At 41.0% G+C, this 25,032-nt stretch overlaps 1 protein-coding gene across 1 annotated transcript; it reads right to left on the reverse strand.

Moving 5' to 3' along the window:
• Positions 1-1,746: 1,746 nt before the first annotated feature.
• LOC105506535 (prostate and testis expressed protein 2-like) lies at positions 1,747-2,950 on the reverse strand. Its single transcript, XM_011934729.1, has 4 exons — positions 2,899-2,950; positions 2,747-2,770; positions 2,279-2,419; positions 1,747-1,952 (listed from the first exon to the last, which is right to left on the reverse strand). The coding sequence occupies exons 1-4, from the start codon at positions 2,948-2,950 to the stop codon at positions 1,747-1,749; spliced, it is 423 nt and encodes a 140-aa protein (XP_011790119.1).
• Positions 2,951-25,032: the final 22,082 nt, after the last annotated feature.

A 25,032-nucleotide genomic window follows, 5' to 3' on the forward strand; every position in this document is an offset into this window, starting at 1 on the left:
AAGGACTGCAATTTCTAGGGAACTCTGGTGCTGGGCTGGGCTCAGAGCCAGTAAATGCCATGAATCATTGCTTTTTTAGAACCTACTGCCAGCATCTTCATTCTGTCCATTTAAACTAATTAATCAACCCTGCATGAAATAATCTACTTTCTATTTCTCAAGATGTTAAAGTATAGTATTCATTCTAATATTATAAAATTTGGGAGAAATCCCATCATACACATATTTAAAATATGTTTAAATTTATTTGTAGATTTAAATATTTAGTTCTACTTATGTAAATACAACATTACACAAACTAATAAGCAGTCATAATCCTGGATATCAATAGGGATGAGACTAACCTTGGGATAATATTACATATATGTGTATATAATTATAAGCTAAAAAATACATATCATAGTGCCTGTAGATTCTAATACACAGGATGGCTAACATCGTTTTTAAAATGTAAAACTAAAGTCAACCAATAATAATTCAGTGATTATTGTTATTTCATAACTTATTTTTGTTAAGAAAACGACAGTGATGATCTGCAAGTCTTATCTCTCCTTAACATTTTTTTGTTACAGGGCTGTGCCAATAGATTAAAAACAATCAGCTTTTATCAATGGATATGTAGAATACAAGGTGATATTTGAATATTTTTGAGGACTGGGCATCCCTCACATGCTGTCTTAATTCATTTTCTATCACTACAACAGAACTGGGTAATTTACAATGAACAGAAATTTATTCAGCTCATGGTTCTGGAGTCTGAAAATTCCAAGAACACGATGCTGGCCTCTGATGAGGGCCTTCTCACTGCATCATAACATGGCGGACGATCAAGCAAGAACACAAGACAGAGAGAAGAAATCAGGCCAAACTCATCCTTTTTAGCAGGAGCCCACTCGTGCAATAACTTACCCACCCTCCTGATAACAGCATCAATCCATTCACGAGCTCAGCACCTCTTAAGTGCCCCCCCTTCCAATATCGTTACATTAGCAATGAAATTTCAACATGAATTTTGGAAGGGGATATTCAAACAACAGCACGTGCTAAGAGACAGAGTAACTGGCCAACACTCAGCCAAGTGTGATCAAGGAAAGATGATTAGAAACTTTGTAGCTTAAGCTGTGTTGTCAGGAGTAGCTGTGCAGTAGTTTCCCAAAAATGGTGACAAGCACTGTGACTCTCACGTCTAGTACATTGACTATTTCTTTCACGTATGTCAGAATTTCGAATGCTTTCTAATTTCACATTGACTTTCCCAAACCCCTTCTTAATATAAGCCCTACCTACAACCGCCCCCCGCATCAAATACTTTCCTACTCTCCTCTCAAATCATTCTCCCAAAATTTCTGGTAACTTTCTCCCTATTTTTATCCAATCTACTTTCTCCTGATCTTCCCCTAGAAGCTCTACCATAAAAACTACTTTGCTTCCTTTGCAAAATACTTTAGAATTCTAACTTCAGGCCAGGTTTAGCATCAGAACTTAAGGGCAAGTGGAGACTGCCAGGTGGTACCAGGTAGCAAAGACTGAGGAATCCAACCAGAAGGCAGAGTTGAGGTTTTTCTGACCTAGATATTTACCCTTGCCTGTTAATGGAAACGTGGACACTGGAAAGACAGAGCTTCCATAGGTAGATATGCTGGAATAGAGAAGAGAGTGGTTTGGGGGAAAATGTAAGATGATGGTATTACCATTGGGTAAAAAAAAGGGCCAAGACTACAAGGAGATATAGTCTAACAACCTTAATCATTCATAATTATATGAACCATACACTATTTCATCCTGAGGCTCTGCTCCAAGAATCCTCGTAATATCTAAATTATCTCTGCCAGTATTACACCTGTTTTGATTAATGCAACAAGTCGTTTCTCTCAGAAGGTCGTGGAATACTTGGAACATTCCCTCATCACAGGGCCTGCAAGACAGTGTTGTATAACGGAACAGATACCTCCCTAAAGGGAAGAAAGGCAAATGTGGTCAGTTTGCCTCATTTCATCACCTTCCTAGCAATGACCTCTCTCCAGTACCTCCTCACTTTTCTGTAGACTGGAATAAGCCCCCAGACTGTGTCTGCATCTTGTCCGTGTCTCTCTAGCCATGACCAGGCAGAAGACATCTGCCTCCCATACAGGCCCCTGTACCCAGGTCTGTGTATGGTGAATCCCACTTCCCACCCTTTCCCATGATTCCAGATTCTCTCCACAACTTGGCTCCAAGGATTGTGGGCACCACTGGTGATATTTTGTGTCTCTCTGTAACACCACCCCCCACCACCTACCTGTAGTGAGATCACTAAAGTAATAGTGATCTGTGGCACAACTCCTGTTTTTCGAATATAAATTAAACTTCCAGCAACTTTTCATGCCACCGAGGCAAATGGATCCATCAAAGTGTTCACAGGAATTGCAAAATCGAACCCCTGAAAAAGAGGGGCACTTTAAAGAACAGCACTAGGGAAAGTGATTCTGCTTCAGAAGTCTCTTCCCACCCGGAAACATTTATATCGAGGTGGTGCAAACCTCATGAGAAGAAAGTTGACACTAGTCCTGGCCTCTGTCAGGGGACCTTACTCCCTTGATTGGGTAACAGCTATGACCCCCAAAGAAGTCAGGGACCCTCCCAAGTCTAGGCAGGAAAGAAGACACTGGAGTATTGAGTGGGGAGAGGACAATGTGTAGAGAACTCAAGAATGTCTCCCTCACTGTGGCATTATTTATCCAAAAATGACAAACCAACTACACCGTACATTTCCATGTCAGGACTCTGTCTCCTGTGAAGAGAAGAAAAACTGTTCTTAAATGATTTCACAGCAGCCCCAAAACCCAAGTGTAGAAACCCCTTTCTCCCACTCCATACATTCTCTCACCACCCATTCGTGTGTCCCTCTCCAGAGCTTACCCTCATCCATGAAGAGCACTACGAACATGCCCAGTAGAAGCAACCGGAACATCCTGGGGCCTTTTCCTGAGAACATCCCAGTGAGAGGTTCCAGCTTTATTTATTCTCATCACCTGCCCTCAGGCATCCCACTAGAATCACAGAATCATGAATGTCAGCTCAAACCACCTGAATGCTCTCTACAACGTTCCCAGAACAGGGTACATCCTTTGTTTGCATTCCTCCAGCTACTTGGAACTCAGCCCACCCAGACACCCCGTTTCATTTTATCATAAGATATTAATTCATATTGGCATAGAATCTCTTTGGTTATGTTTTCATATGTTGGTCTACACAGAACATTTCTAACTCCACATCCACATGACCTCCTTTCACCTATAATAAAGCTGGGATCACTAATCACCTATGAAAGAGTCCGTTCTTTTCGGGCACCACACCACCCTGGGTTATCGCCTCGGCATGACCTCCAGTGGGACTTTGCCCCTCACAGTGAGGCATCAGGAACAGAGCCCAATACTCCAGATATGGTCTGACTGCTCAGTGTAGAAGACATTGTTGATGGATGGGATGAACAGGACAGGCCAGGAAAAAGTGGGGAAGACATGAAGACCATCTCAGCTTCTCCTGAGCTTTATTCATCCATTTCTGTCAAGGAAGGCAGAGATGATAAATGATTCCAGTGGGAGAGATTTACACTGCTGTTATGGGGAGGAAAGGGGAGATCTATTTGGACTGATCCTTGGAAAGGGTATGTAGAGGGAAAGTTAGAGAGGAAAGTTACGGAGATTAGTTTTCCTATTGGTTCTTGGACTTTTCCTTACTTCCTCCAGAAGATGTCATACTTTCCTGCCACCCCTCTTTCTGCTCTCAGCTGCCACTTTCTCCATGAGGCATTTCCTGGCCACCATATACATAAAGGACCAAAACTCCCTAACTACACTTCCTTGTCCCTTCCCTCCTCGGTTTTTCTCCAGGGTACTTAACTCAATTTGTGCTCCTATAACTTTTCCTTATGTGTGTGCATTTTCTTTCTCTTCCTTCACGAGATGAAAACTCTATGAACACCCAAGTTTCAAGGGTTACATTCATTGCTTTAACCATAGTACCCATAATTATGCCCTGTACACATCAGATCATCAGACACATTTGATGAAAAGATTAATAGTGTTACTGGATACTGGTAACCTGAGAGGCACAACGGAAGGGTACAAAAGTCTTTATATTGACAGTCCCTAATTCCACTTGACATGATGAAATTCCTAGCCTTAACCTTGCAGTTGGCAGTCACTACAGAGAAGACAGGCAATGGTAATGGCAGATTTCCTTGTGGTGAACACTGAGTGAGGGTCGGGCCCATTTATCTGAGTGGACTCATTCCCACAGCTCGACATGTGCTACGTGCTACATGTCAAGTACGATCCCTCACATAATCCTGACTATGAAGGCACTCCCCACACACCTGGGATGGAAGTCCAAGTATGCTGCCCACTTGCTGTGTGACCCTCAACACGTTACTTAGCCTCTCTGTGCCTCTGTGACCTAATAGGTAAAAATAAAACCATCACAGGAATATCTGAGGTAGTTGTTAATAAATTTACACAAGGGAAAGGGGAGAAAACAAACATTTGTTAAGGCTCTACTTGGGGTTAGACATTCTTCTGGGCATGTTACTCACCTGACATCTTTGAATTTTCTGAACAACCTTGTGGTTTAGAAGTAGTTGACCTCATCTTACAGATGATGACCAAGGATTTTTCCTAACGTAACAAGGTGTGCATCTGTCTGATTAAACAGGACATTATCAATCCATTTCACCACAAGGTTTATAGTCTGGAGAGGGGTTCCCAGAGCTGGAGCTCCAGGTGGGTCTACCTTAGAATCATCAGGACAATGGTGGCGGGGAGAGAAGTAGAATGAGTAAGAAACGGGTCTCAATCAAAGAAAAATGGGTCTTTCTCTGTCTGGCAGAGACAATACTCGTCAGCAAAATCCCATTGAGACTAAGGGGTTCCAAAGCATGACTAAGATCTAAGATTTATGTGCCGTTGTCAGAGAAGCAATTCCCATGGGGACCACCTTTATGGATTGTGCATTTGGAACATGTGAGACACAGGCAGCAACCCATGACCATAAGCCCCAGAGGGTCTGAGCTGGGAACATCAAGCATAGGCCTCCAGGCCTTTTTCCTGGCCTAGGAAGATACTCCTGCGTAATGACTTGGGCACCCAATTATTACACAGGTGGGTGTGAATTACAGACTCCACCCAACCCAAGTCTCTCTCTTATAGTTCATCCAAGGCATTTTGAACCATGTTTTCCCAGAATAAAAGTAACAGAAATTTTGAAGATACTTTAAACTTACTGATAAGTGAAAATCCCCATTGTGCTCCTAATTCTGAGAAAAGAAGTGTGACTACTTCACCACAGCTGCTTCCAATATAACTTCTGTAAATGTATCACACAACCCCATGTTAATAAGCACTATCATGGTTAACATCACACATGTGATACTCTGATTTTTGCACTTAATATTTTATTGTGGAATTTGTCCCCTTAAATCACTCTCCCTCCTAGAATGTGAGGCCCAGAATTGGGCAAGAGATTCAGGAGCCCATCACCTGACAAACTCCTGTGAAAAGGCTGATGCCCCAGTTCTGACTTCCAGCCTCAGCCACAGCTTCAACTGGCTGCTCAGCCTATCGACACCTCACTCTACCAGACTAATGTGGATGGCAGAAAGGCCTTGGACCCTTGGGGCCACCTCCCCCTCCCAGAGAAAGGAGGCTGTGTTGTCCAACTTGCTCTTTCTTCCCCACCTTTCATATTTGAGCCTCCAGAACTTTCCCAGCCCTGCCCCAAGTCCTCTCCTGGGGCCCAGAGCCTGTACCTTCTCCCCTCCATGCTTGGCTCCTGCCCAAGACTTTGACATTCCTCTCTGCTCCTTCCTATACCAGGAGTTATAGTCCATGCTGCCCTGCCCTGCCCTGTCCTGTCCTGTCCTGCCCTACTCCTGTCCTGCCCAGAGGCACAACTTGCACCCATCCTTTATCCCTACAGAGAGAGGAGAAGGTGGTAGATTTGAGACCAAATTAGGCTCCTTGTAGTCACCCCAGAGTTGTGTTCACTTTGCCCCTTTAGGAAAACGAAGGAAAACAAAATAAAAACAAAAGTCCCCAAAAGAAAGCTTCCTGCACTCAGCAAGACACCACTTCTGCCAGCTCCAAAGGAAAAGTGCCCCGGTCCTGCTCGGCAGGGAGGAGACCCAAAAAGCAGAATCACCATGGTTCCAGTGAGTCAGCCAGACGGCAGAGACCGGCCTGATGGCCGGGCTCTATTACAGCCTCCTCACAGGCAGAGAAAGGAAGCATGTGGCCAGGGTATGGTCACATTTCTTCTCCATGACAGTTTCTTCTCCATGCCATCTGGTCTGTATCAGACTAGACATCTGTATCTCAGACTTGACAGGATTTAGGGGCCTAGACAACTAGGTCTCCTGACTTAGGCCTGCCTCAGACCCAAGCTCCCTCTAGCAGCCAAGAGAAACCCCAGGGGGGTACCCTGCCTGTCTTGATACCCCCCAGAAACCCTTGACCCCCCCCACCATCTCTTTCATGGCCAATCCATATCAGCCTGCTGACCAAGCCCTATTTACGCTCCTCTTAACCGCCCTCCAAGCTTTCTTCAGACTGCCTTGAAGGTACCATGGAAGGTGCCATTTTACCATATGCATAAAAGAGAGGAGTTGGGCATGGAAGCAATATAGCCCAATGCCTTTATTTTACACATAAGAAACAGGGCTCAATTAAAATGTCACCCCAATATAAAGGCAGAGGAAAACCATGACCCATGTCTTCTTAGTCATCAGGCCACTGACCATGTTGGCAGGTGAGGGAGGCATGGAGTATGAATTGGGCATCAGATACGAATTCTGAGTCACTTCCTTCCATTAGTTCAGCTCCTGCCACATGCCTGGCATAGGGTATAACTTACTGAACTGGGTGAAAGGAACCCCATAGCCCTGCTCCTATGGCTTTGCCTCATTTGAGTCACCAGGATGTCAGTCTTTGGAGGGTGAGAGGGTTTTCCCCTGAGTCCCTCCGTCCAGCCTTATTCCAGCCTTCTCACCAGCCTCCTGCCTTCAACATGTGACAGTAGCACAGCACCTTTGGGAGTGACGAGCATAGGGATGGGGCATTCCTACAAGCCACTGCCAAACAGCAGTTCTGGAGCTGTTCCCATGGCTGCAGCTTCAGCAGATCTCCTCACTTGCCCTTCCCACTGCAGGCTGCTGGGACACTGACAAGTCAGGAGGGACTGGATGCTGCAGCTCCCTAGCTGTGACCTCTGCCTGTCCTCCCCTGCCTGAGAAAACCTTTGCGTAAAGCACATGAGAGTGATAACGTTGATCTTAGGTTCAGACAAATGTATTATAAAGTTATTCTGGGAAAAGGAGGGCCCACTGCCATGCAACATAACTTTGTGGGATTCATTATTTCTATTTCACCAAGTAAAAGTGAACCAAGTACTCTGCCATCTATTCTCCCAAAGGCCAAAACGTAAGGACATATAACCGAGGTAAAATCATGAAACACTTGGTATTGGGGATTCCCAGGAGCCACAAAGACTCACTAACCAGAGAGTAGGTCTTCAGTCAGCACTGGCCACTCTCAGCAGTCACTTGTCCAGGGAGAGGAGTGACCCAGGGCCTATAGCTGATGTTTTTGCATGGGAAGGGAAAGACCTGGCAATGGGCTTGTCTGCAGGAGCCACCTCTGAAAGGTCAACTACCATCACGGATGAGATTTTGCTTGCATGTTGGAGTGGGCAAGAGATCAAGAACAGTTTCTTCTACATGGCCTTTGAAGTCAGGAGCTCAAGTTCAGAACAGATTGGTTTCTCTCAGATGGGTGAGCAGCTTAGAAGTTAGCTGAACTCTGATTCACTAAGATAAAATAAGAGCTCGACCTCTGCAACCCAGGGTAATCTAAAGACAGAGATACATTCAGAGGATTGTGTAGATCCCAAGAAGGAGCTCCACTAAAGGTTCTGCGGATGCTCACCTTGTATCTTTCCCCATCTGCAGGTCTTCCTTCTCTTGGGGATTTTCTGGGAGCCTCTAAGTGCCTTGCCAGATTCCAAACTCCTAGGCATAAGTAGTTTTCTTCTAGGAGAATGCCTATAGGAGCTGTTCCAGGAGTATTAGAGGAGAACCTGTTCCCAGATCGAACCCACAGTCAGGCACAATTACCAAGATTTTGAATGCTAAGTCAATTCTACCAATCCCACTCTGCTTTTCCAAAGGCCTTATCTTGAGTACTCTCATCTCTTTCTATCTTAGGACGACGAAACTCCTTAACGCTTCCCATAGCAAGTGATTGAAAGAGGACATCAAGGTCAGAGAATGGCCCTGATCACAAAGGGGCACAATCCTTGAATGCTATAATAATGACATCCGTAACAACTCCCGCTGTGCTGCTTACCTTCCTGGGCCTCACCCAGTGATACTATTACAACCTCTGCTTTTTCTCCCTGCCTCTACCTTTCTGACCTTTCTTTCTTGACAGGGCCTTTCTGTCTAACAATACAGCTTTTCCCACTGAAACCAGGGGGCAGCAAAGGTGGGATGAAAGACAGTGTTTGTCCCCTTGCTCAACTACGACCAGAGGGGAAGACTTCTAACCCACAAATTGTTCCTATTATCATAAATAACAAGTTCTACTCTAGGTCAAGAAAGCCATCTAAGTGTCAAAACCATTTACTCTTTGGACAGCTGAGTTTCATACATTTAAAGTAGCTGTCTTGGGAAATTTGGTTGCATAAGAAAGAGGGGATGGTCTGATAACCATTATATTGAGTCACAAATGTTTGTGCACCTGGAAGAGCAGCTCCCCATGCCTACCTTTCTGATATGTGATGTGCGAATAAGAACTATCTTGTTCCTTCCCTTCTCTCAAGTAGAATAGTTAAGAATATCCAGCTTTAAAAGGATTTTCAAAAAACTAGAGTTTTAGAATTTCTGCTAGATTTTTGTGCACCCATTGGTTGGCAGTCAGCAGGAGAGACTCTGTTGCTTGAAAAAGATAGAATTGTTGGTCCCATTTTTCTGTGAATCTGAGGCCACTGGATATGGTTGCAGAGGAGGAGAAGGAACAAAGTAGGGTTTACTATCATTCTGCATAATACAGTTCTTACAGTTGGCATACATTTATGTGGATTACAGTGTTATTTAAAGGAATGTGTCCCATCTTAATTCTGATCTAAACTGACTGCATTGCCTCTGAGAATCTATTTTTTGGAGAGTGCTAAGTTTATATGTGCACAGGTGTATGCGTTTATGTGTGTACAAGAGTGCATACATACCATTAATTTCCTGCTGAATGACCAGGAAGATTGAGAAGAGACATGTGCACTTTATGTTGATGGGTGATCTTAAAGGGCAGGGATCTTGGCACAGCATCACCATCATGGGCTATTTCAGCAGGTACAAAGACCCAAACTCCTTCTGAATGGCATGGTGAAGGGGTACACCTTTGGACCATAGATTTTTCCCATTGTTCTCCCCTAGGTTACAGAGATTCTTGTCCTTAAATCCAATCCCTATTCATGCCTGAATAATTCCATTTGGGAGCAATAGTATGTGGATTATCATGCATCAGAATGTACACTGGTGGGGAGAAAGCGGGTCTGTTCTTCCTGAGAGCAGGAAGTAGGGCAACTGAAGGCATCTTTTCTAAAGCATAGTGGGAATTTATACTATGGAAGGTTTAAGGGACATAAACTTTCATACAGACAACTGTAACTAGGAATTGGGGTTTGCATGGGCACCACCTGTGATTGGGGGTTTCTGTTTGCTTTTGTGTTTGTTTTTATGTTCTTGTCCTTCTAACCATGGGAAAGACATATTAAGTGTAGAGTTTGAAATGTTTTATTCTCTTGTTAAACCAATCTTTCTCAACATTTTGATACTGTAAAGTCTTAAATGTCCATACAACCCTTTATTGTGGTGTCACTAGTAACAAAGGAGTAGGGCAAGAGAAGTGTGGTCCTCTGCACGTTTTTCCACTGAGTCCCACACCATGACAGCAGCATCTCATCAGGAGAACATCATGCTTCAGACCATCTGGTTTCCAATCCCAGCTCTGTCTCTTACTGATTATGTGATCGTGCCTAAGTTGGTTAACTTCTCCATGCCCATACTAATTATGCATAAAATTATACTAATTATAATATATACTTATATGAAGTATAATTATTATTTTTTAAATAATTATACTAAGCTCCTGGGAATTTTGTGATGATGAAATGGGATGATGGAGGTAAATGGTGTGGAACAGTGTCCACAACAGGAAAGTGTTCACTGGAGGTTTCTGGTTATGATTAGCATATGGAGAGTCAGCAGCCAAAGAATACCAGGAAGTGTCTAGGATCAAATTGAATAGAGGTTGTATTAGTTTGCTAGGGCTGCCATAACAAAATACCACAGACTAGGTGGCTTAAAAAACAAAAATTTATTTTCTCACAGTTCTGGAGGCTGAAAATCCAAGCTCAGGGTGCCAGCAGGGCTGTTTTCTCCTTTGCTTGCAAGTTGCTGCCCTCTCCCTGTGTCCTTACAGGGTCTCTCCTCTGTGAAAGCACATTCCTGGTATCTTTCACTCTTCTCATAAGGACACCAATCTTATTGGACTAGGTCCCATTCATATGCCCTCATTTAGCCTTAATCACCTCTTTAACGCCCTATCTCCAAATACAGTCACATTCTAATGTATTGTGGGTTACAGGTTCAGCATATGAATTTGGTGGCAACACAATTCAATAACAGGGATCCTGGTTGGAGCTAAGTTTAGCACGGAACATCAACTGCAGTGCTTAACTGGCACAAACGTGGACATAATAATAGAGATTACCTTTGCTCTCAAATATACTCACAAGAAGCACAGAGAAAGCCTGGACAGCAGCAGTTTGCATTGCTTGTAAATGAAGTTACTGAAGTGTTAGAGGCAGTCAGCCCTGAGGCAGAGAGGCAGCCAGGCACGAGAGAGAGCCTCTGGAGCTTGGATTGAGCGCTGCCTACAGTTTCAAAGCAGCCTTACACAGAGTAGCAGAAATTCACATGTTCATCGAGTACACATGGACATACAGAAAAGGAAAAATACACACAAGGACCTACTTGAGCGGGGAGGAGAGTGAAGATCAAAAAACTGCCTATCTGGTACTATGCTCATTACCTGGGCGACAAAATAATCTGTACACCAAGCCCCGGCAACACGCAATTTATCCGTGTAACAAACCTGCACACATACTCCCTGAACCTAAAAAAATTAAAAAGTTAGAAAAAAAATAAATTAACATATTCAGTTTCTAACTATTAGAAAGAAAAAGTTCTCTGCCTGGGTATTGAAAATGGAAAAATGGTTATGGAGGCAGAGAAAAGGGAGTCATACAATACAGTTTGGAAATTCAGCACATGTTGGTAAAAGTGATTGCTGATGGTTTTCATAGCAAAACATCATTACAGAAACTTAGATTTCTAAAGAAGAGCTCTAAAAAAATCTCACTGATAATTTAAGAAAGAAAGAAGAAACATTACATTGGCATGAAGCTGAGATGTGCTTGTAGTATGACGTTCTATCCCATAAAATCCACCCCTCACTGCTCAAATTAAGATTTCAAGCATTCTTCTCATTTAACTATATATAGGAGTGCAAAAGACTTAATGTTAGTAGCTGACTGCTTAACAATAATTGACAAAAGTTTTAATAATATGGAGAATATCATGGACTTTGAAAGTGCATCTTTGAATGGTTTGAAAATAAAAAAAGAAAAGCCTCCATATATGAAAAACATTCATATAAAATATTTAAACATTCATATAAAACAGTGGGGGTAGAAGGCAATAAAGAAAAAAGCCATACAACAGAAACTAGCAATAAAGTTGTAACCATCGTTTCTGGGTCTTGTAAGCCCTCTAAGGAAATCTGTGCTGCGTATAGTTCTTGGTACCTAAGCAGTCGTGTCCCACACCACAGGAGCACGTGACCCTTTATAACTTCATAAAATGGAATTCTATAGAGTGGAAGATTAGGAAGAGAAACAAAAATAGAGCAAAGTTTTTAAAGTAGTGTGAATCTGCTCAAGGAAATATTTTATGCTTGAAGCAAAATCTCTTGGGATCATTGAAAACCACATTCAGAGATTAATCATGTTGCATTATTTCCCAGCCAAATTACATTTCATATTTTTAAACATGTTTAAGCTTCCATTTACATTTTTCATAAGATATTATATAGTTGTTGCAAATTTTAATCAATACAGAAATGTGAAAAAGAAGTTGATGTTCTTGTCCACCCACCCTCAAATCACACACTTGCAAGATAACCAGTTTATACTATTGTCACACCACATTACATCAGTTGAAATTTTAGTTCCCGAGCCAACCACTATAACAGGAATCCCTTTCAGCGAAGGAGTGGGGACCCTCCAGCAGCCCTGGCCTTTGAAACACTGTCTCTCCCGCCCCCTTCTGGACAATGCTTTGATTGCCACAGGATGAGGCTGCTCTTGCTGGTTTATTTCAGCGGAGAAACAGAGGCTCTGCCTGCCTCAAGGCTTTCATTCTTTCAGCAATATTTATTGATCCCACTTCTGGATTCCAGGCACTGTCCTAAGAGCTGGAAAAACCATGATAGATATGATAGATGAGGTTTTTACTGTCATGAAATGTACAGGCAAACAAGTAAAAGAATAAAGTGTAACATATGCTATGAACAAACCCAAGAGCATACTGGCAAGGAGAACTACGAAATACAGCTGCAAGAAATCATAGATGACACTAACAAATGGAAAAACATTCCAGGCGCATGGACTGATTGGAAGAATCAATATCATTAATATGGCTATACTGTCCAAAGTGATCTATCTACAGGTTCAATGCTATTCCTGTCAAACTACCAACATCATTTTTCACAGAAATAGAAAAAACTACTCTAAAATTCTAATGGAACTAAAAAAGAGCCCAAATAGCCAAACCAATTAATTCTAAGCAAAAAGAACAAAGCCAGAGGTATCATTACCCAGCTTAAAAAATACTACAACGCTACAATAAGCAAAGCAGCATGGTACTGTTACAAAAACAGACACACAGACCAAGGGAACAGAATAGAGAACCCAGAAATAAAGCCACACAACACACCTACAGCCATCTGATCTTCAAAAACGTCGACAAAAACAAGCAACGGGGAAAGGACTCCCTATTCAACAAACTGTGCTGGGATAACTGGCTAGCCATGTGCAGAAGAATGAGAGGGTACTTGTGCAGGTTTGTTACATGGGTATATTGTGTGATGTTGAGGTTTAGGGTACAAATAATCCCATCACCCAGATAGTGAGCATATTATCCAATAGGTAGTTTTTCAGCCCATGTCCCCTTTCCCCTCCCCTTTCTAGTCGTCCCCAGTATCTACTGTTCCCATTTTTGTGTGCATGTGTACCCAATGTTTAGCTCCCACTTTTAAGTGAGAGCATGTAGTATTTGGTTTTCTGTTCCTCACCTACCTTTCACCATATACTGATTTCCTTTCTTTTGGGTACACGCCCAGCAGTGGGATTGCTGGATCATATGGTAACTGTATTTTTAGTTTTTGAGGAACCTCTAAACTGTTCTTTATAGTAGTTGTACTAATTTACATTCCCACCAACAGCATATGAGAGTTCCTTTTTCTCCACATCCTTGCCAGCATTTGTTATTGCCTGTCTTTTGCATATAAGCCACTTTAACTGGGGCGAAATGATATCTTATTTTAGTTTTGATTTGCATTTCTCTGATGATCAATGATGTTTAGCAAGTTTTATATGCCTGTTTACCATTTCTATATCTTCTTTTGAGAAATGTCTGTTCAAATCTTTTGCCCATTTATTGAAAGGATTATTAGGAATTTTCCTATATAATTGTTTGAGCTCTTTATATATTCTGGTCATTAATCCTTTGTCAGAGGGGTAGTTTACAAATATTTTCTCCCATTCTGTAGTTGTCTTTTCACTTTGGTGTTTCCTTTACTGTGCAGAAGATTTTTACTTGATGTGATGCCCTTTATTTTTGCTTTTTTGCCTGTGCTTGTGGGGATTGCTCAATAAATTTTTGCCCAGACCAGTGTCACGTAGATTTTCCCCAATATTTTCTTGCAGTAGTTTCATAGGTTGAGGTATTAGATTTAAGCCTTTAATCCATTTTGATTTGATTTTTGTATGTGGGGAGAGACTGGGGTCATTCTTCTGCATATGGATATCCAGTTTTCCCAGAACCATTTATTGAAGAGATTGCCTTTTCCCCAGTGTATGCTCTTGACAACTTTGTCAAAAAATGAATCCACTGCATGGATTTGTTTCTGGGCTCTCTATTCTGTTTCATTGATCTATGTGTCTATTTTTATGCCAGTACCATGCTGCTTTGGTGACTATAGCTCTGTAGTATAATTTGAAGTCAGGTAATATAATTTCTGCAGTTTTGTACTTTTCACTCAGGATAGCTTTGGCTACTCTTGGTCTTTTGTGGTCCCATATAAATTTTAGGGTTGTTTTCTCTGTTTCTCTGAAGAATGCCATTCATATTTTGATAGGGATTTAATTGAATCTGTAGATTCAGTGAATTTATAGATTGCTTTGGGTAATACAGACATTTTAACAACATTGATTCTTACAGTCCATCAACATGGAATAACTTACCATTTTTTTGGTATCCTCTTCAATTTATTTCAACAGTGTTTTATAGTTTTTATTACAGAGATATTTCACTTCTTTGGTTAAGTCCCAGGTATTTAATTTTATTTGTGGCTATTGTAAATGGGACTGTGTTCTTTATTTCTTTTTTAAATTGTTCACTTTTGGCATATAGAAATGCTACTGACTTTTGTATGTTGATTTTTTATCCTGCGACTTGATTGAATTTGACAGTTCTAATAGTTCTTTGGTGGAGTCTTTAAGATTTTCTAAATGTAAGATCATCTCATCTACAAACAAGAACAATTTGACTTATTTCTAATTTGAATGTCCTTTATTTCTTTCTCTTCTCTGATTGTGCTAGCTAGGACTTTCACTACTATGTTGGATAACAGTGGTGAAAGTGGGCATCCTTGTCATGTTCCAGTTCTTAGAGAAAAGGCTTTCAGTTCTTCCCCATTCACTATAATACTAGCTGTGGGTCTGTCTACAGCTTTTATTATGTCGGGGTATGTTCATTCTATAAACAGTTTTTTGAAGATTTTTATTATAAAGGAATATTGAATTTTATCAAATGCATTTTCAGCATCAATCGAAGTGACTGTGTGATTTTTGTCCTTCATTCTGCTGATATGATGTACCACACTGGTTGATTTCCATATGAACTATCTTTGCATCCCAGGAATAAATTCCACTTGGTCATAATCAATGCTGTTTTTAATGTGTTGTTTGATTCATTTTTTCCAGTATTTTGTTGAAAACTTTTGCATCAATATTCACTGGAGTTTTTTTTTTTTTTTTTCCCCTTGATATGTCTTTGTCTGGTTCTGCTGTCAGGGTAATTAGTAGCCTCCTAGAATGAGTTTGGAAATATTCTGTCCTCCTCTATTTTTGGGAATCGTTTGAGTAGGATTGGTATTAGTTCTTCTTTAAATGTTTGGTAGAATTCAGCAGTGAAGCCAATCAGACCCTGGGCTTTTCTTTCCCGGGAGATGTATTTTTTTTTAATTGCTTTGATCTTTTTATTTGTTATTGGTCTGTTCCGGTTTTGGATTTCTTCATGGTTCAATCTTGGTAGATTGTATGTGTCTAGGAATTTATCCATTTCCTGTAGATTTTCCCATTTGTTGGCATACAGTTGCCCATAGTAGCCACTAATGATCGCTGAAATTTGTGTGGTATCAATTGTAATGTGTCCTTTTTATCTCTGACTTTGATTAAGTCTTCTCCCTTTTTTTCTTTTAGTCTGGTTACAGATTTGTCAATTTTATCTTTCCCCAAAACCAACTGTTTGTTTCATTGACCTTTTGTATTGTTTTCTTTATTTCAAATTTATTTATTCCTGCTCTGATCTTTATTATTTATTCTACTAATTTGGGGATTGGTTTGCTGTTGCTTTTCTAGTTCTTTAAGATGCATTTTTAGGTTGTTTATTTGAAGTTTTCCTTCTTTTTTGACATAGGCACTTATAGCTAGATATTTCCCTCTTAGTACTGCTTTCACTGTATCCCACAGGTTGTGGTATGTTGTGTGTTGTGTTTCCATTTTATTTGTGTCAAAAAAGTGTCCACTTTCTTCTTAATTTCTTCATTGACCTACTGGTTATTCAGGAGCATATTGTTTAATTATCATGTATTTGTATATTTTCCAACATTCCTCTTATTTTTGTTTTTATTCCTTTGTGGTCAGAGAAGATGTTTGGTATTATTTCAATTTTTAAAAAAATGGTTTAAGATTTGTTTTGTAACCTAACATATAGTCTATCCTTGAGAATGGTCCATGTGCTGAGGAAAAGAATGTGTATTCTGCAACCATTGGATGAAATGTTCCCTAAATATTTATTAGGTCTATATGGTCTATAGTGCAGATTAAGTCTGATGTTTCTGTGTTGATTTTCTGTCTGGGAGATCTGTCCAATGCTGAAAGTGGAGTGTTGAAATCTATTGTATTGGGGCCTCTCTCTCTGTTTAGCTCTAATATTATTTGCTTTATATATCTGGGTGTTCCAGTGTTGGTTGCATAGATATTCACAATCATTATATCCTCTTGCTGAATTGACCCCTTTATCATCATATAGTGAGTGACCTTCTTTGTCTTTTCTTGCTGTTGTTGTCTTGAAATCTATTTTGTCTGAAATAAGTATAGCTACTCCTGCTCTTTTTTGGTTTCCATTGGCATGGAATAGCTTTTTCCATGCCTTTCTTTTCCATCTTTGTGTGTCTTTATAAGTGAAATGTGTTTCTTGTGGGCAACAGATCATCAGGTCTTATTTTTTTAATCCATTCTGCCACTCTATGTCTTTTGATTGGGTAACTTAGTCTATTTACATTCAATGTCATTACTGATAAGTAAGGACTTACTCCTGCAGTTTTATTTGTTTTATGGTCTTCTCTTTCTTCTTTTCTTCCTGTCTTCTTTTTAGTGAAGGTGATTTTCTCTGGTTATATGAATCAGTTTCTTGCTTTTTATTTTTTGTGTATCCATTGTGTGTTTCTTGGTTTGTTCTTACCATGCAGCTTGCAAATACTATTTTATACCCCATTATTTTAAGCTGAAAAAATGTAACACTGTTTGCATAAGCAAGAAATAAACAGGCAAAAAGAAATCTAAGTAAAACTCCATATCTTAACTTCATTACCCCCACTTTTTAACTTTTTGTTGCTTCTATTTATACCTTATTGTACTGTTTGTGTCTTGAAAAGTTGTTGTAGTTATTATTTTTGACTTGCTCATCTTTTTGTCTTTCTACTTAAAAATAGTTTATACACCACAATCCACATTATAATATTTTGTGTTTTTCTGTGTACTTACTGTTACCAGTGAGTTTTGTGCCTTCAGGTGATTACATATTGCTCATTAACATCTTTTACTTTCTGATTGAAGAATTCCCTTTAGTGTTTCTTGTAGGACAGGTCTGGTATTGATAAAATCCCTCAGCTTTTGTTCATTTGGGAAAATCTTTATTTCTCCACCATGTTTGAGGGATATTCTCACCAGATATACTATTCTAGGGTAAAAGGTTTTTTTTTCCCCCCTCGGCACTTTAAATATGCCATGCCACTCACTCATGACCTATAAGGTTTCCATTGTAAAGTCTGCTGCCAAATGCATTGGAGCCCCATTATATGTTATTTACTTTATTTTCTTACTGCTTTTTGGATTCTTTCTTTTTTTTTTTTTTTTTTTTTTTTTGAGACGGAGTCTCGCTCTGTTGCCCAGGCTGGAGTGCAGTGGCCGGATCTCAGCTCACTGCAAGCTCCGCCTCCCAGGTTCCCGCCATTCTCCTGCCTCAGCCTCCGGAGTAGCTGGGACTACAGACGCCCGCCACCTCGCCCGGCTAGTTTTTTGTATTTTTTTTTTTAGTAGAGACGGGGTTTCACCGTGTTAGCCAGGATGGTCTCGATCTCCTGACCTCGTGATCCGCCCGTCTCGGCCTCCCAAAGTGCTGGGATTACAGGCTTGAGCCACTGCGCCCGGCCTGGATTCTTTCTTTATCCTTAACCTTTGGGAGTTTGATTATGAAATGCCTTGAGATAGTCTTCTTTGGGTTAAATCTGTTCGGTGTTCTATAATCTTTCTGGGCTTGGATATTTACATCTTTCTCTAGGTTTGGGAAATTCTCTGTTATTATCCCTTTGAATAAACTTTCTACCCCTATCTCTTCCTGTACCTCCTCTTTAAGCCCAATAATTCTTAGATTTGCCCTTTTAAGGCTATCTTCTAGATCCTTTAGGCATGCTTCATTGTTTTTCATCCTTTTTTCTTTTATCTCCTCTTACCGTGTACTTTCAAATAGCCTGTCTGTCTTCAGCTCACTAATTCTTTCTTCTGCTTGATCAATTCTGCTATTAAGAGACTCTGATACATTCTACAGTATACCAGTTGCATTTTTCAGCTCCAGTATTTCCACTTGATTCTGTTTAATTATTTCAATCCCTTTGTTAAATTTGTCTGATAGAATTCTGAACTTCTTCTCTGTGCTGTCTTGAATTTCTTTGAGTTTCTTCAAAAAAGCTATTTTAAATTCTCTGTATGAAAGGTCACATAACTCTGTTTCTCCAGGATTGGTCCTTAGTTTCTTACTTAACTCATTTGATGAGGTGATGTTTTCCTGGATGGCCTTAATGCTTGTAGATGTTCATTTGTGTCTGGGCATTGAAGAGTTAGGTATTTATTGTAGTCTTCTCAGTCTGGGCTGGTTTGCACCTGTCCTTCTTGTGAAAGCTTTCCAGATATTGGAAAGAACTTGGATGTTGTTATCTAAGCTGTATCTGCTTTAGGAGGCATCCCAAGCCGGTACTACTTTAGTTTTTGCAGACTCGCAGAGGTTCTGCCTTGATGGTCTTGGATGAGACCCAGAAGAATTCTCTTTATTACTGGGCAGAGACTCTTGTTCTCTTCCCTTACTTTCTCCTAAACATACAAAGCCTCTCTCTATGTGTTCTGAGTCACCTAGAGCTGGGGATGGAGTGACATAAGCACCTTTGTGGCCACTGACACAAGACTGAGCTGAGTCAGACCTGAAGTTAGCACAGCATAGGGTCTTGTCCAAGGCCTGCTGTAACCACTCCGTGCCACAGCCTATGTTCACTCAAGGCCCTGGGCCTCTACAATCAGCAGGTGGCAAAACCATCCAGGCCTGTGTTCCCTTCAGGGTGGCAAGTTCCCCCAAGCCACACATGGGTGCAGAGGTGCCATCCAGGAGCCAGGGACTAGAGTCAAAAAGTTTTAGAAGTCTACCTGGTATTCTATTGTCCTGCAGCTAACCTGTCACTCAAACCACAAGATGCAGTGCTTCAAACTCTTCCCTCCCCTTTCCAAAAGCAGAGGAGCCTTTTCCCATTGCCACCAACACTACAGACCCGTGGTGAGTACTGCCAGCTACCATCCATGTTCCCTTAAGGTCTAAGAGCTCTTCGGTCAGCTCGTGAAAGCTGCCTGGCCTGGGACTCACCATTTAGGGCACTGGGCTCCCCTCTGGCCCTAGGCAGGTCCAGCAATGCCATCCACGAGCCAAGTCCTGGAATCAGGGACCCCAAGAACCCACCTGATGCTCTACCCACCTGTGGTTGAGCTGGTACCTAAGGTGAAAGACAAAGTCCCCTTTACTTTTCCTTCTCCTTTTCTCTAGTGGAAGGAGTCTCATGCTGGGAATTTTCACTAGTTTGAGTTATACGAAAATTCCAAAATGAAAGCAGTCCAAATTTTGTGTTCACGTAGGATACATAATAACACCAACCACTGAAGTTCCAAAGATTTCTTTCAATTCCTTGAATCGTTAACTTTTTTCTTTTACAGAATGGTCTCACAGAAATGTCAGCATCATTTTTGATGATTTAATGACTAGATAATATCAAATATTGGTTGAGTAGTTACTCTATGCCAAGAAATTTCATGCATTATCTCAATTCATCCTCATAAAAATCTTATGAGGTAGTTACTATTATCATTCTCATTTCTCATATAAGGAAAATGAGCCTTAGAAATATTTGTCAAGCAGCCACGGGGGAATGTGGCAAGATGGCTGAATAGGAACAGCTCCAGTCTGCAGCTCTCAGTGAGACCAACACGGAAGGGGGGGTGATTTCAGCGTTTTCAACTGGGGTAGCCAGTTCATCTCATTGGGACTGGTTAGGCAGTGGGTGCAGCTCATGAAGAGTTAGCAGAAGCAGGGTAGAGCATCACTTCACCCAGGAAGTGCAAGGAGCCAGGGGACCTTCCTCCCTTAGCCAAGGAGAGCCGCGAGGGACTATGATACCCAGCCCAGATACTATGCTTTTCCCATGGTTTTTGCAATCCACAGATCAGGAGATTCCTTCATGTGCCTACACCACTAAGGCCCTGGGTTTCAAACACAATACTGGGCGACTGTTTGGGCAGACACCGAGCTAGACGCAGGAGTCTTTTTCATACCCCAGTGGTATCTGGAACCCCAGCAAGACAGAACTGTTCACTTCTGTGGAAAGACAGCTGAAGCCAGGGAGCCCAGCGAAGCTCAGTGGTCTCGCTCAGTGAGTCCCACTCCCACAGAGCCCAGCAAGCTAAGAACCACTGACTTGAAATTCTCACTGCCAGCACAGCAGTCTGAAGTCAACCTGGGATGATTGAGCTTGGTTGGGGGAGAGGCGTCTGCCATTACTGAGGCTTTACTAGGTGGTTTTCCTCTGACAGTACTAAGAAGGCTAGGAGGTTTGGGCTGGACAGAATTCACCATAGCATGGCAAAGCAGCTGTAGCCAGATCGCTTCTCTAGATTCCTCCTCACTGGGCAAAGCATCTCTGAAAAAATGGCAGCAGCCCCAGTCAGGAGCTTACAGATAAAACGTCTATCTTCCCTGGGGGAAGGGGCAGTGGTGGGCACAATTTCAGTGGACTTAAACTTTCCTACCTGCTAACTCTGAAGAGAGCGGCTGATCCTGACAAGGAGGATTCTCCCAGAACAGCACTCACGTGCTGCTGACAGACTGCCTCCTCAAGTGGGTCCCTGACCCCCATGCCTCCTAACTGGGAGAAAGCTCCCAAGAGGGGTCAACACACATCTCATACAGGAGAGCTCTGGCTGGCATCAGGCTGGTGCCCCTCTGGGACAAAGCTTCCAGAGGAAGGAGCAGGCAGCAATCTTTACTGTTCTGCAGCCTCCACTGGTAATACCCAGGCAAACAGGGTGTGGAGCGGACCTCCAGCAAACTGCAGCAGACCTGCAGAAGAGGGGCCTGACTGTTAGAAAAAAACTAACAAACAGAAAAAAATAACATCAACATCAACATCAACATAAAGGACCACGACATAAAAACCCCATCCAAAAGTCATCAGCCTCAAAGATCAAAGGTAGATAAATCCACAAAGATGAGGAAAAACCAGCCCCAAAATGCTGAAAATTTCAAAAGAAGAGTGCCTCTTCTCCTCCAAATGATCACAACTCCTCTCCAGCATGGGCACAAAACTGGATGGAGAATGAGATTGACAAATTGACAGACGTAAGCTTCAGAAGGTGGGTAATAACAAACTCCTCTGAGCTAAAACAGCATGTTCTAACACAATACAAGGAAGCTAAGAACCCTGATAAAAGGTTACAGGAACTGATAACTAGAATAACCAGTTTAGAGAGGAACATAAATGACGGATGGAGCTGAAAAACACAGCATAAGAACTTCGTGAAGCATACACAAGTATCAATAGCCAAATCAATCAAGTGGAAGAAAGCATATCAGAGATTGCGAATCAACTTACTGAAATAATGCATGTAGACAAGATTAGAGAAAAAAGAATGAAAAGGAACGAACAAAGACTCCCAGAAATATAGGACTATGAGAAAATACCAAACCTATGATTGATTGATGTACCTGAAAGTGACAGGGAGAATGGATTAAAGTTGGAAACCACATTCCAGGATATTATCCAGGAGAATTTCCCCAACCTAGCAAGACAGGCCAACATTCAAATTCAGGAAATACAGAGAACACCACTAAGATACAACCCCAAGACACATAATCATCAGATTCTCCAAGGCTGAAACAAAGGAAAAAATGTCAAGGGCAGTCAGAGAGAAAGGTCAGGTTACCTACAAAGGGAAGCCCATTAGACTAACAGTAGCTCTCTGCAGAAACCCTACAAGCCAGTAGAGAGTGGGGGCCAATATTCAACATTCTTAAAGAAAAGAATTTTCAATGTAAAATTTCATATCTAGCCAAACGAAGCTTCATACATAAAGGAGAAATTAAATCCTTTCCAGACAAGCAAATGCTGAGGGATTTTTGTCACCACCAGGCCTGCCTTACAAGAGCTCCTGAAGGAAGCACTAAGTATGGAAAGGAGAAACTGGTAACAGCCACTGCAAAAACACAGCAAAATAAAAAGATCAATGACACTATGAAAAAACTGCATTAACTAATGTGCAAAATAACCAGCTAGCATCATGATGACAGGATTAAATTCACACATAACAATATTAACCTTAAATGTAAATGGGCTAAATTTCCCAATTAAAAGGCACAGACTGGCAAATTGGATAAAGACTCAAGACCCATCGGTGTGCTGTATTCAGAAGACTCATCTCACATATAAAGACACACATAGGCTCAAAATAAAGAGATTGAGGAATATTTACCAAGCAAATGGAAAGCAAAAAAGGTAGGGGTTGCTATCCTAGTTTCTGATAACACAGACTTTAAGCCAACAAACATCAAAACAAAGAAGGACGTTACGTAATGCTAAAGGGATCAATGCAGCAAGCAGAGCTAACTATCATAAATATATATGCACCCGATACAGGAGCACCCAGATTCATAAAACAAGTTCTTAGAGACTTACAAAGAGACTTAGACTCCCACACCATAATAATGGGAGACTTTAACACCCCATTGTCAATATTAGACAGATCAATGAGACAGAAGATTAACAAGGATATTTGGGACTTGAACTCAGGTCTGGACCAAGAGGACATAATAGATACCTACAGAACTCTCCACCCAAAATCGACAGAATATACATTCTTCTCAGCACCACATAGCACATATTCTAAAATTGACCAAATAATTACAAGTAAAACACTCCTCAGTAAATGCAAAAGAATAGAAATCATAACAAACAGTCTCTCAGACCAAATGGAATCAAATTAGAATTCAGGATTAAGAAACTCACTCAAAACCACACAACTACATGGAAGCTGAACAACCTGCTCCTAAATGACTACTGGGTAAATAACGAAATTAAGGCAGAACTCAAGAAGTTCCTTGAAACCAATGAGAGCAAAGAGACAACATGCCAGAATCACTGGGACACAACTAAAGCAGTGTTAAGAGGGAAATTTATAGCATTAAATACCCACAACAGAAAGCTGGAAAGATCTTAAATCAACACCCAACATCACAATAAAAAGAACTATAGAAGCAAGAGCAAACAAATTCAAACGTTAGCAGAAGACAAGAAATAACTATGATCAGAGCAGAACTGAAGGAGATACAGACACAAAAAACCCTTCAAAAAACCAGTGAATCCAGGAGCTGGTTTTTTGAAAAGACTGACAAAATAGACAGACTGCTAGCTAGACAAATAAAGAAGAAAAGAGAGAAGATCAAATAGATGCAATAAAAAATGATAAAGGGATATCACCACTGATCCCACTGAAATACAAACTACCATCAGAGAATACTATAGAAACCTCTAGGCAAATAAACTAGAAAATCTAGAAGAAATGGATAAATTTCTGGACACATCCACCCTCCCAAGACTAAAGCAGGAAGAAGTCAAATCCCTGAATAGACCAATAACAAGTTCTGAAATTGAGGCAGTAATTAATAGCCTACCAAATAAAAAAAGCCCAGGACCAGATGAATTCACAGCCGAATTCTACCAGAGGTAGAAAGAGGAGCTGGTACCATTCCTTCTGAAACTATTCCAAATAATGGAAAAAGAGGGACGTCTCCCTAACTCACTTTCTGAGGCCGGCATAATCCTGTTACCAAAACCTGGCAGAGACACAACAAAAAAAAGAAAATTTCAGGCCAATATCCCTGATAAACATCAGTATGAAAACCCTTAATAAAATACTGGCAAACCGAATCCAGCAGCACATCAAAAAGCTTATCCACCATGATCAAGTCAGCTTCATCCCTAGGATGCAAGGCTGGTTCAACATTCGCAAATCAATAAATGTAATCCATCACATAAACAGAACCAACAACAAAAACCACATGATGATCTCAATAGATGCAGAAAAGGTCTTTGATAAAATTCAACACCTTTTCATGCTAAAAACACTCAATAAACTAGGTATTGAGGAACATATCTCAAAATAATAAAAGCTATTTATGAAAAACCCATAGCCAATATCATACTGAATGGGCAAAAGCTGAAAGCGTTTCCTTTGAAAACTAGCACAGGCCAAGGATGCCCTCTCTCACCACTCCTATTCAACATAGTATTGGAAGTTCTGGCCAGGGCAATCAGGCAAGAGAAAGAAATGAAGCATATTCAAATAGGAAGACAGGAAGTCAAATTGTCTCTGTTTGCAGATAACATGATTGTATATATAGAAAACCCCATTGTCTCAGCCCCAAAACTCCTTACGTTGATAAGCAACTTCAGCAAAGTCTCAGGATATAAGATCAATGTGCAAAAATCACAAGCATTCCTATACACCAATAATAGACAAGCAGACAGCCAAATCATGAGTGAACTCCCACTCACAATTGCTACAAAGAGAATAAAATACCTAGGAATACAACTTACAAGGGATGTGAAGGAGAACTACAAACCATTGCTCAAGGGAATAAGAAAGGACACAAACAAATGGAAAAATATTCCATGCTCATGGATAGGAAGAATCAATATCATGAAAATGGCCATACTGCCCAAAGCAATTTATAGATTCAATGCTATTGTCATCAAGCTACCACTGACTTTCTTCACAGAATCAGAAAAA

Source organism: Colobus angolensis, unplaced genomic scaffold, assembly GCF_000951035.1.
Source record: "Colobus angolensis palliatus isolate OR3802 unplaced genomic scaffold, Cang.pa_1.0 Scaffold137, whole genome shotgun sequence".
NCBI classification, from domain to species: Eukaryota; Metazoa; Chordata; class Mammalia; order Primates; family Cercopithecidae; genus Colobus; species Colobus angolensis.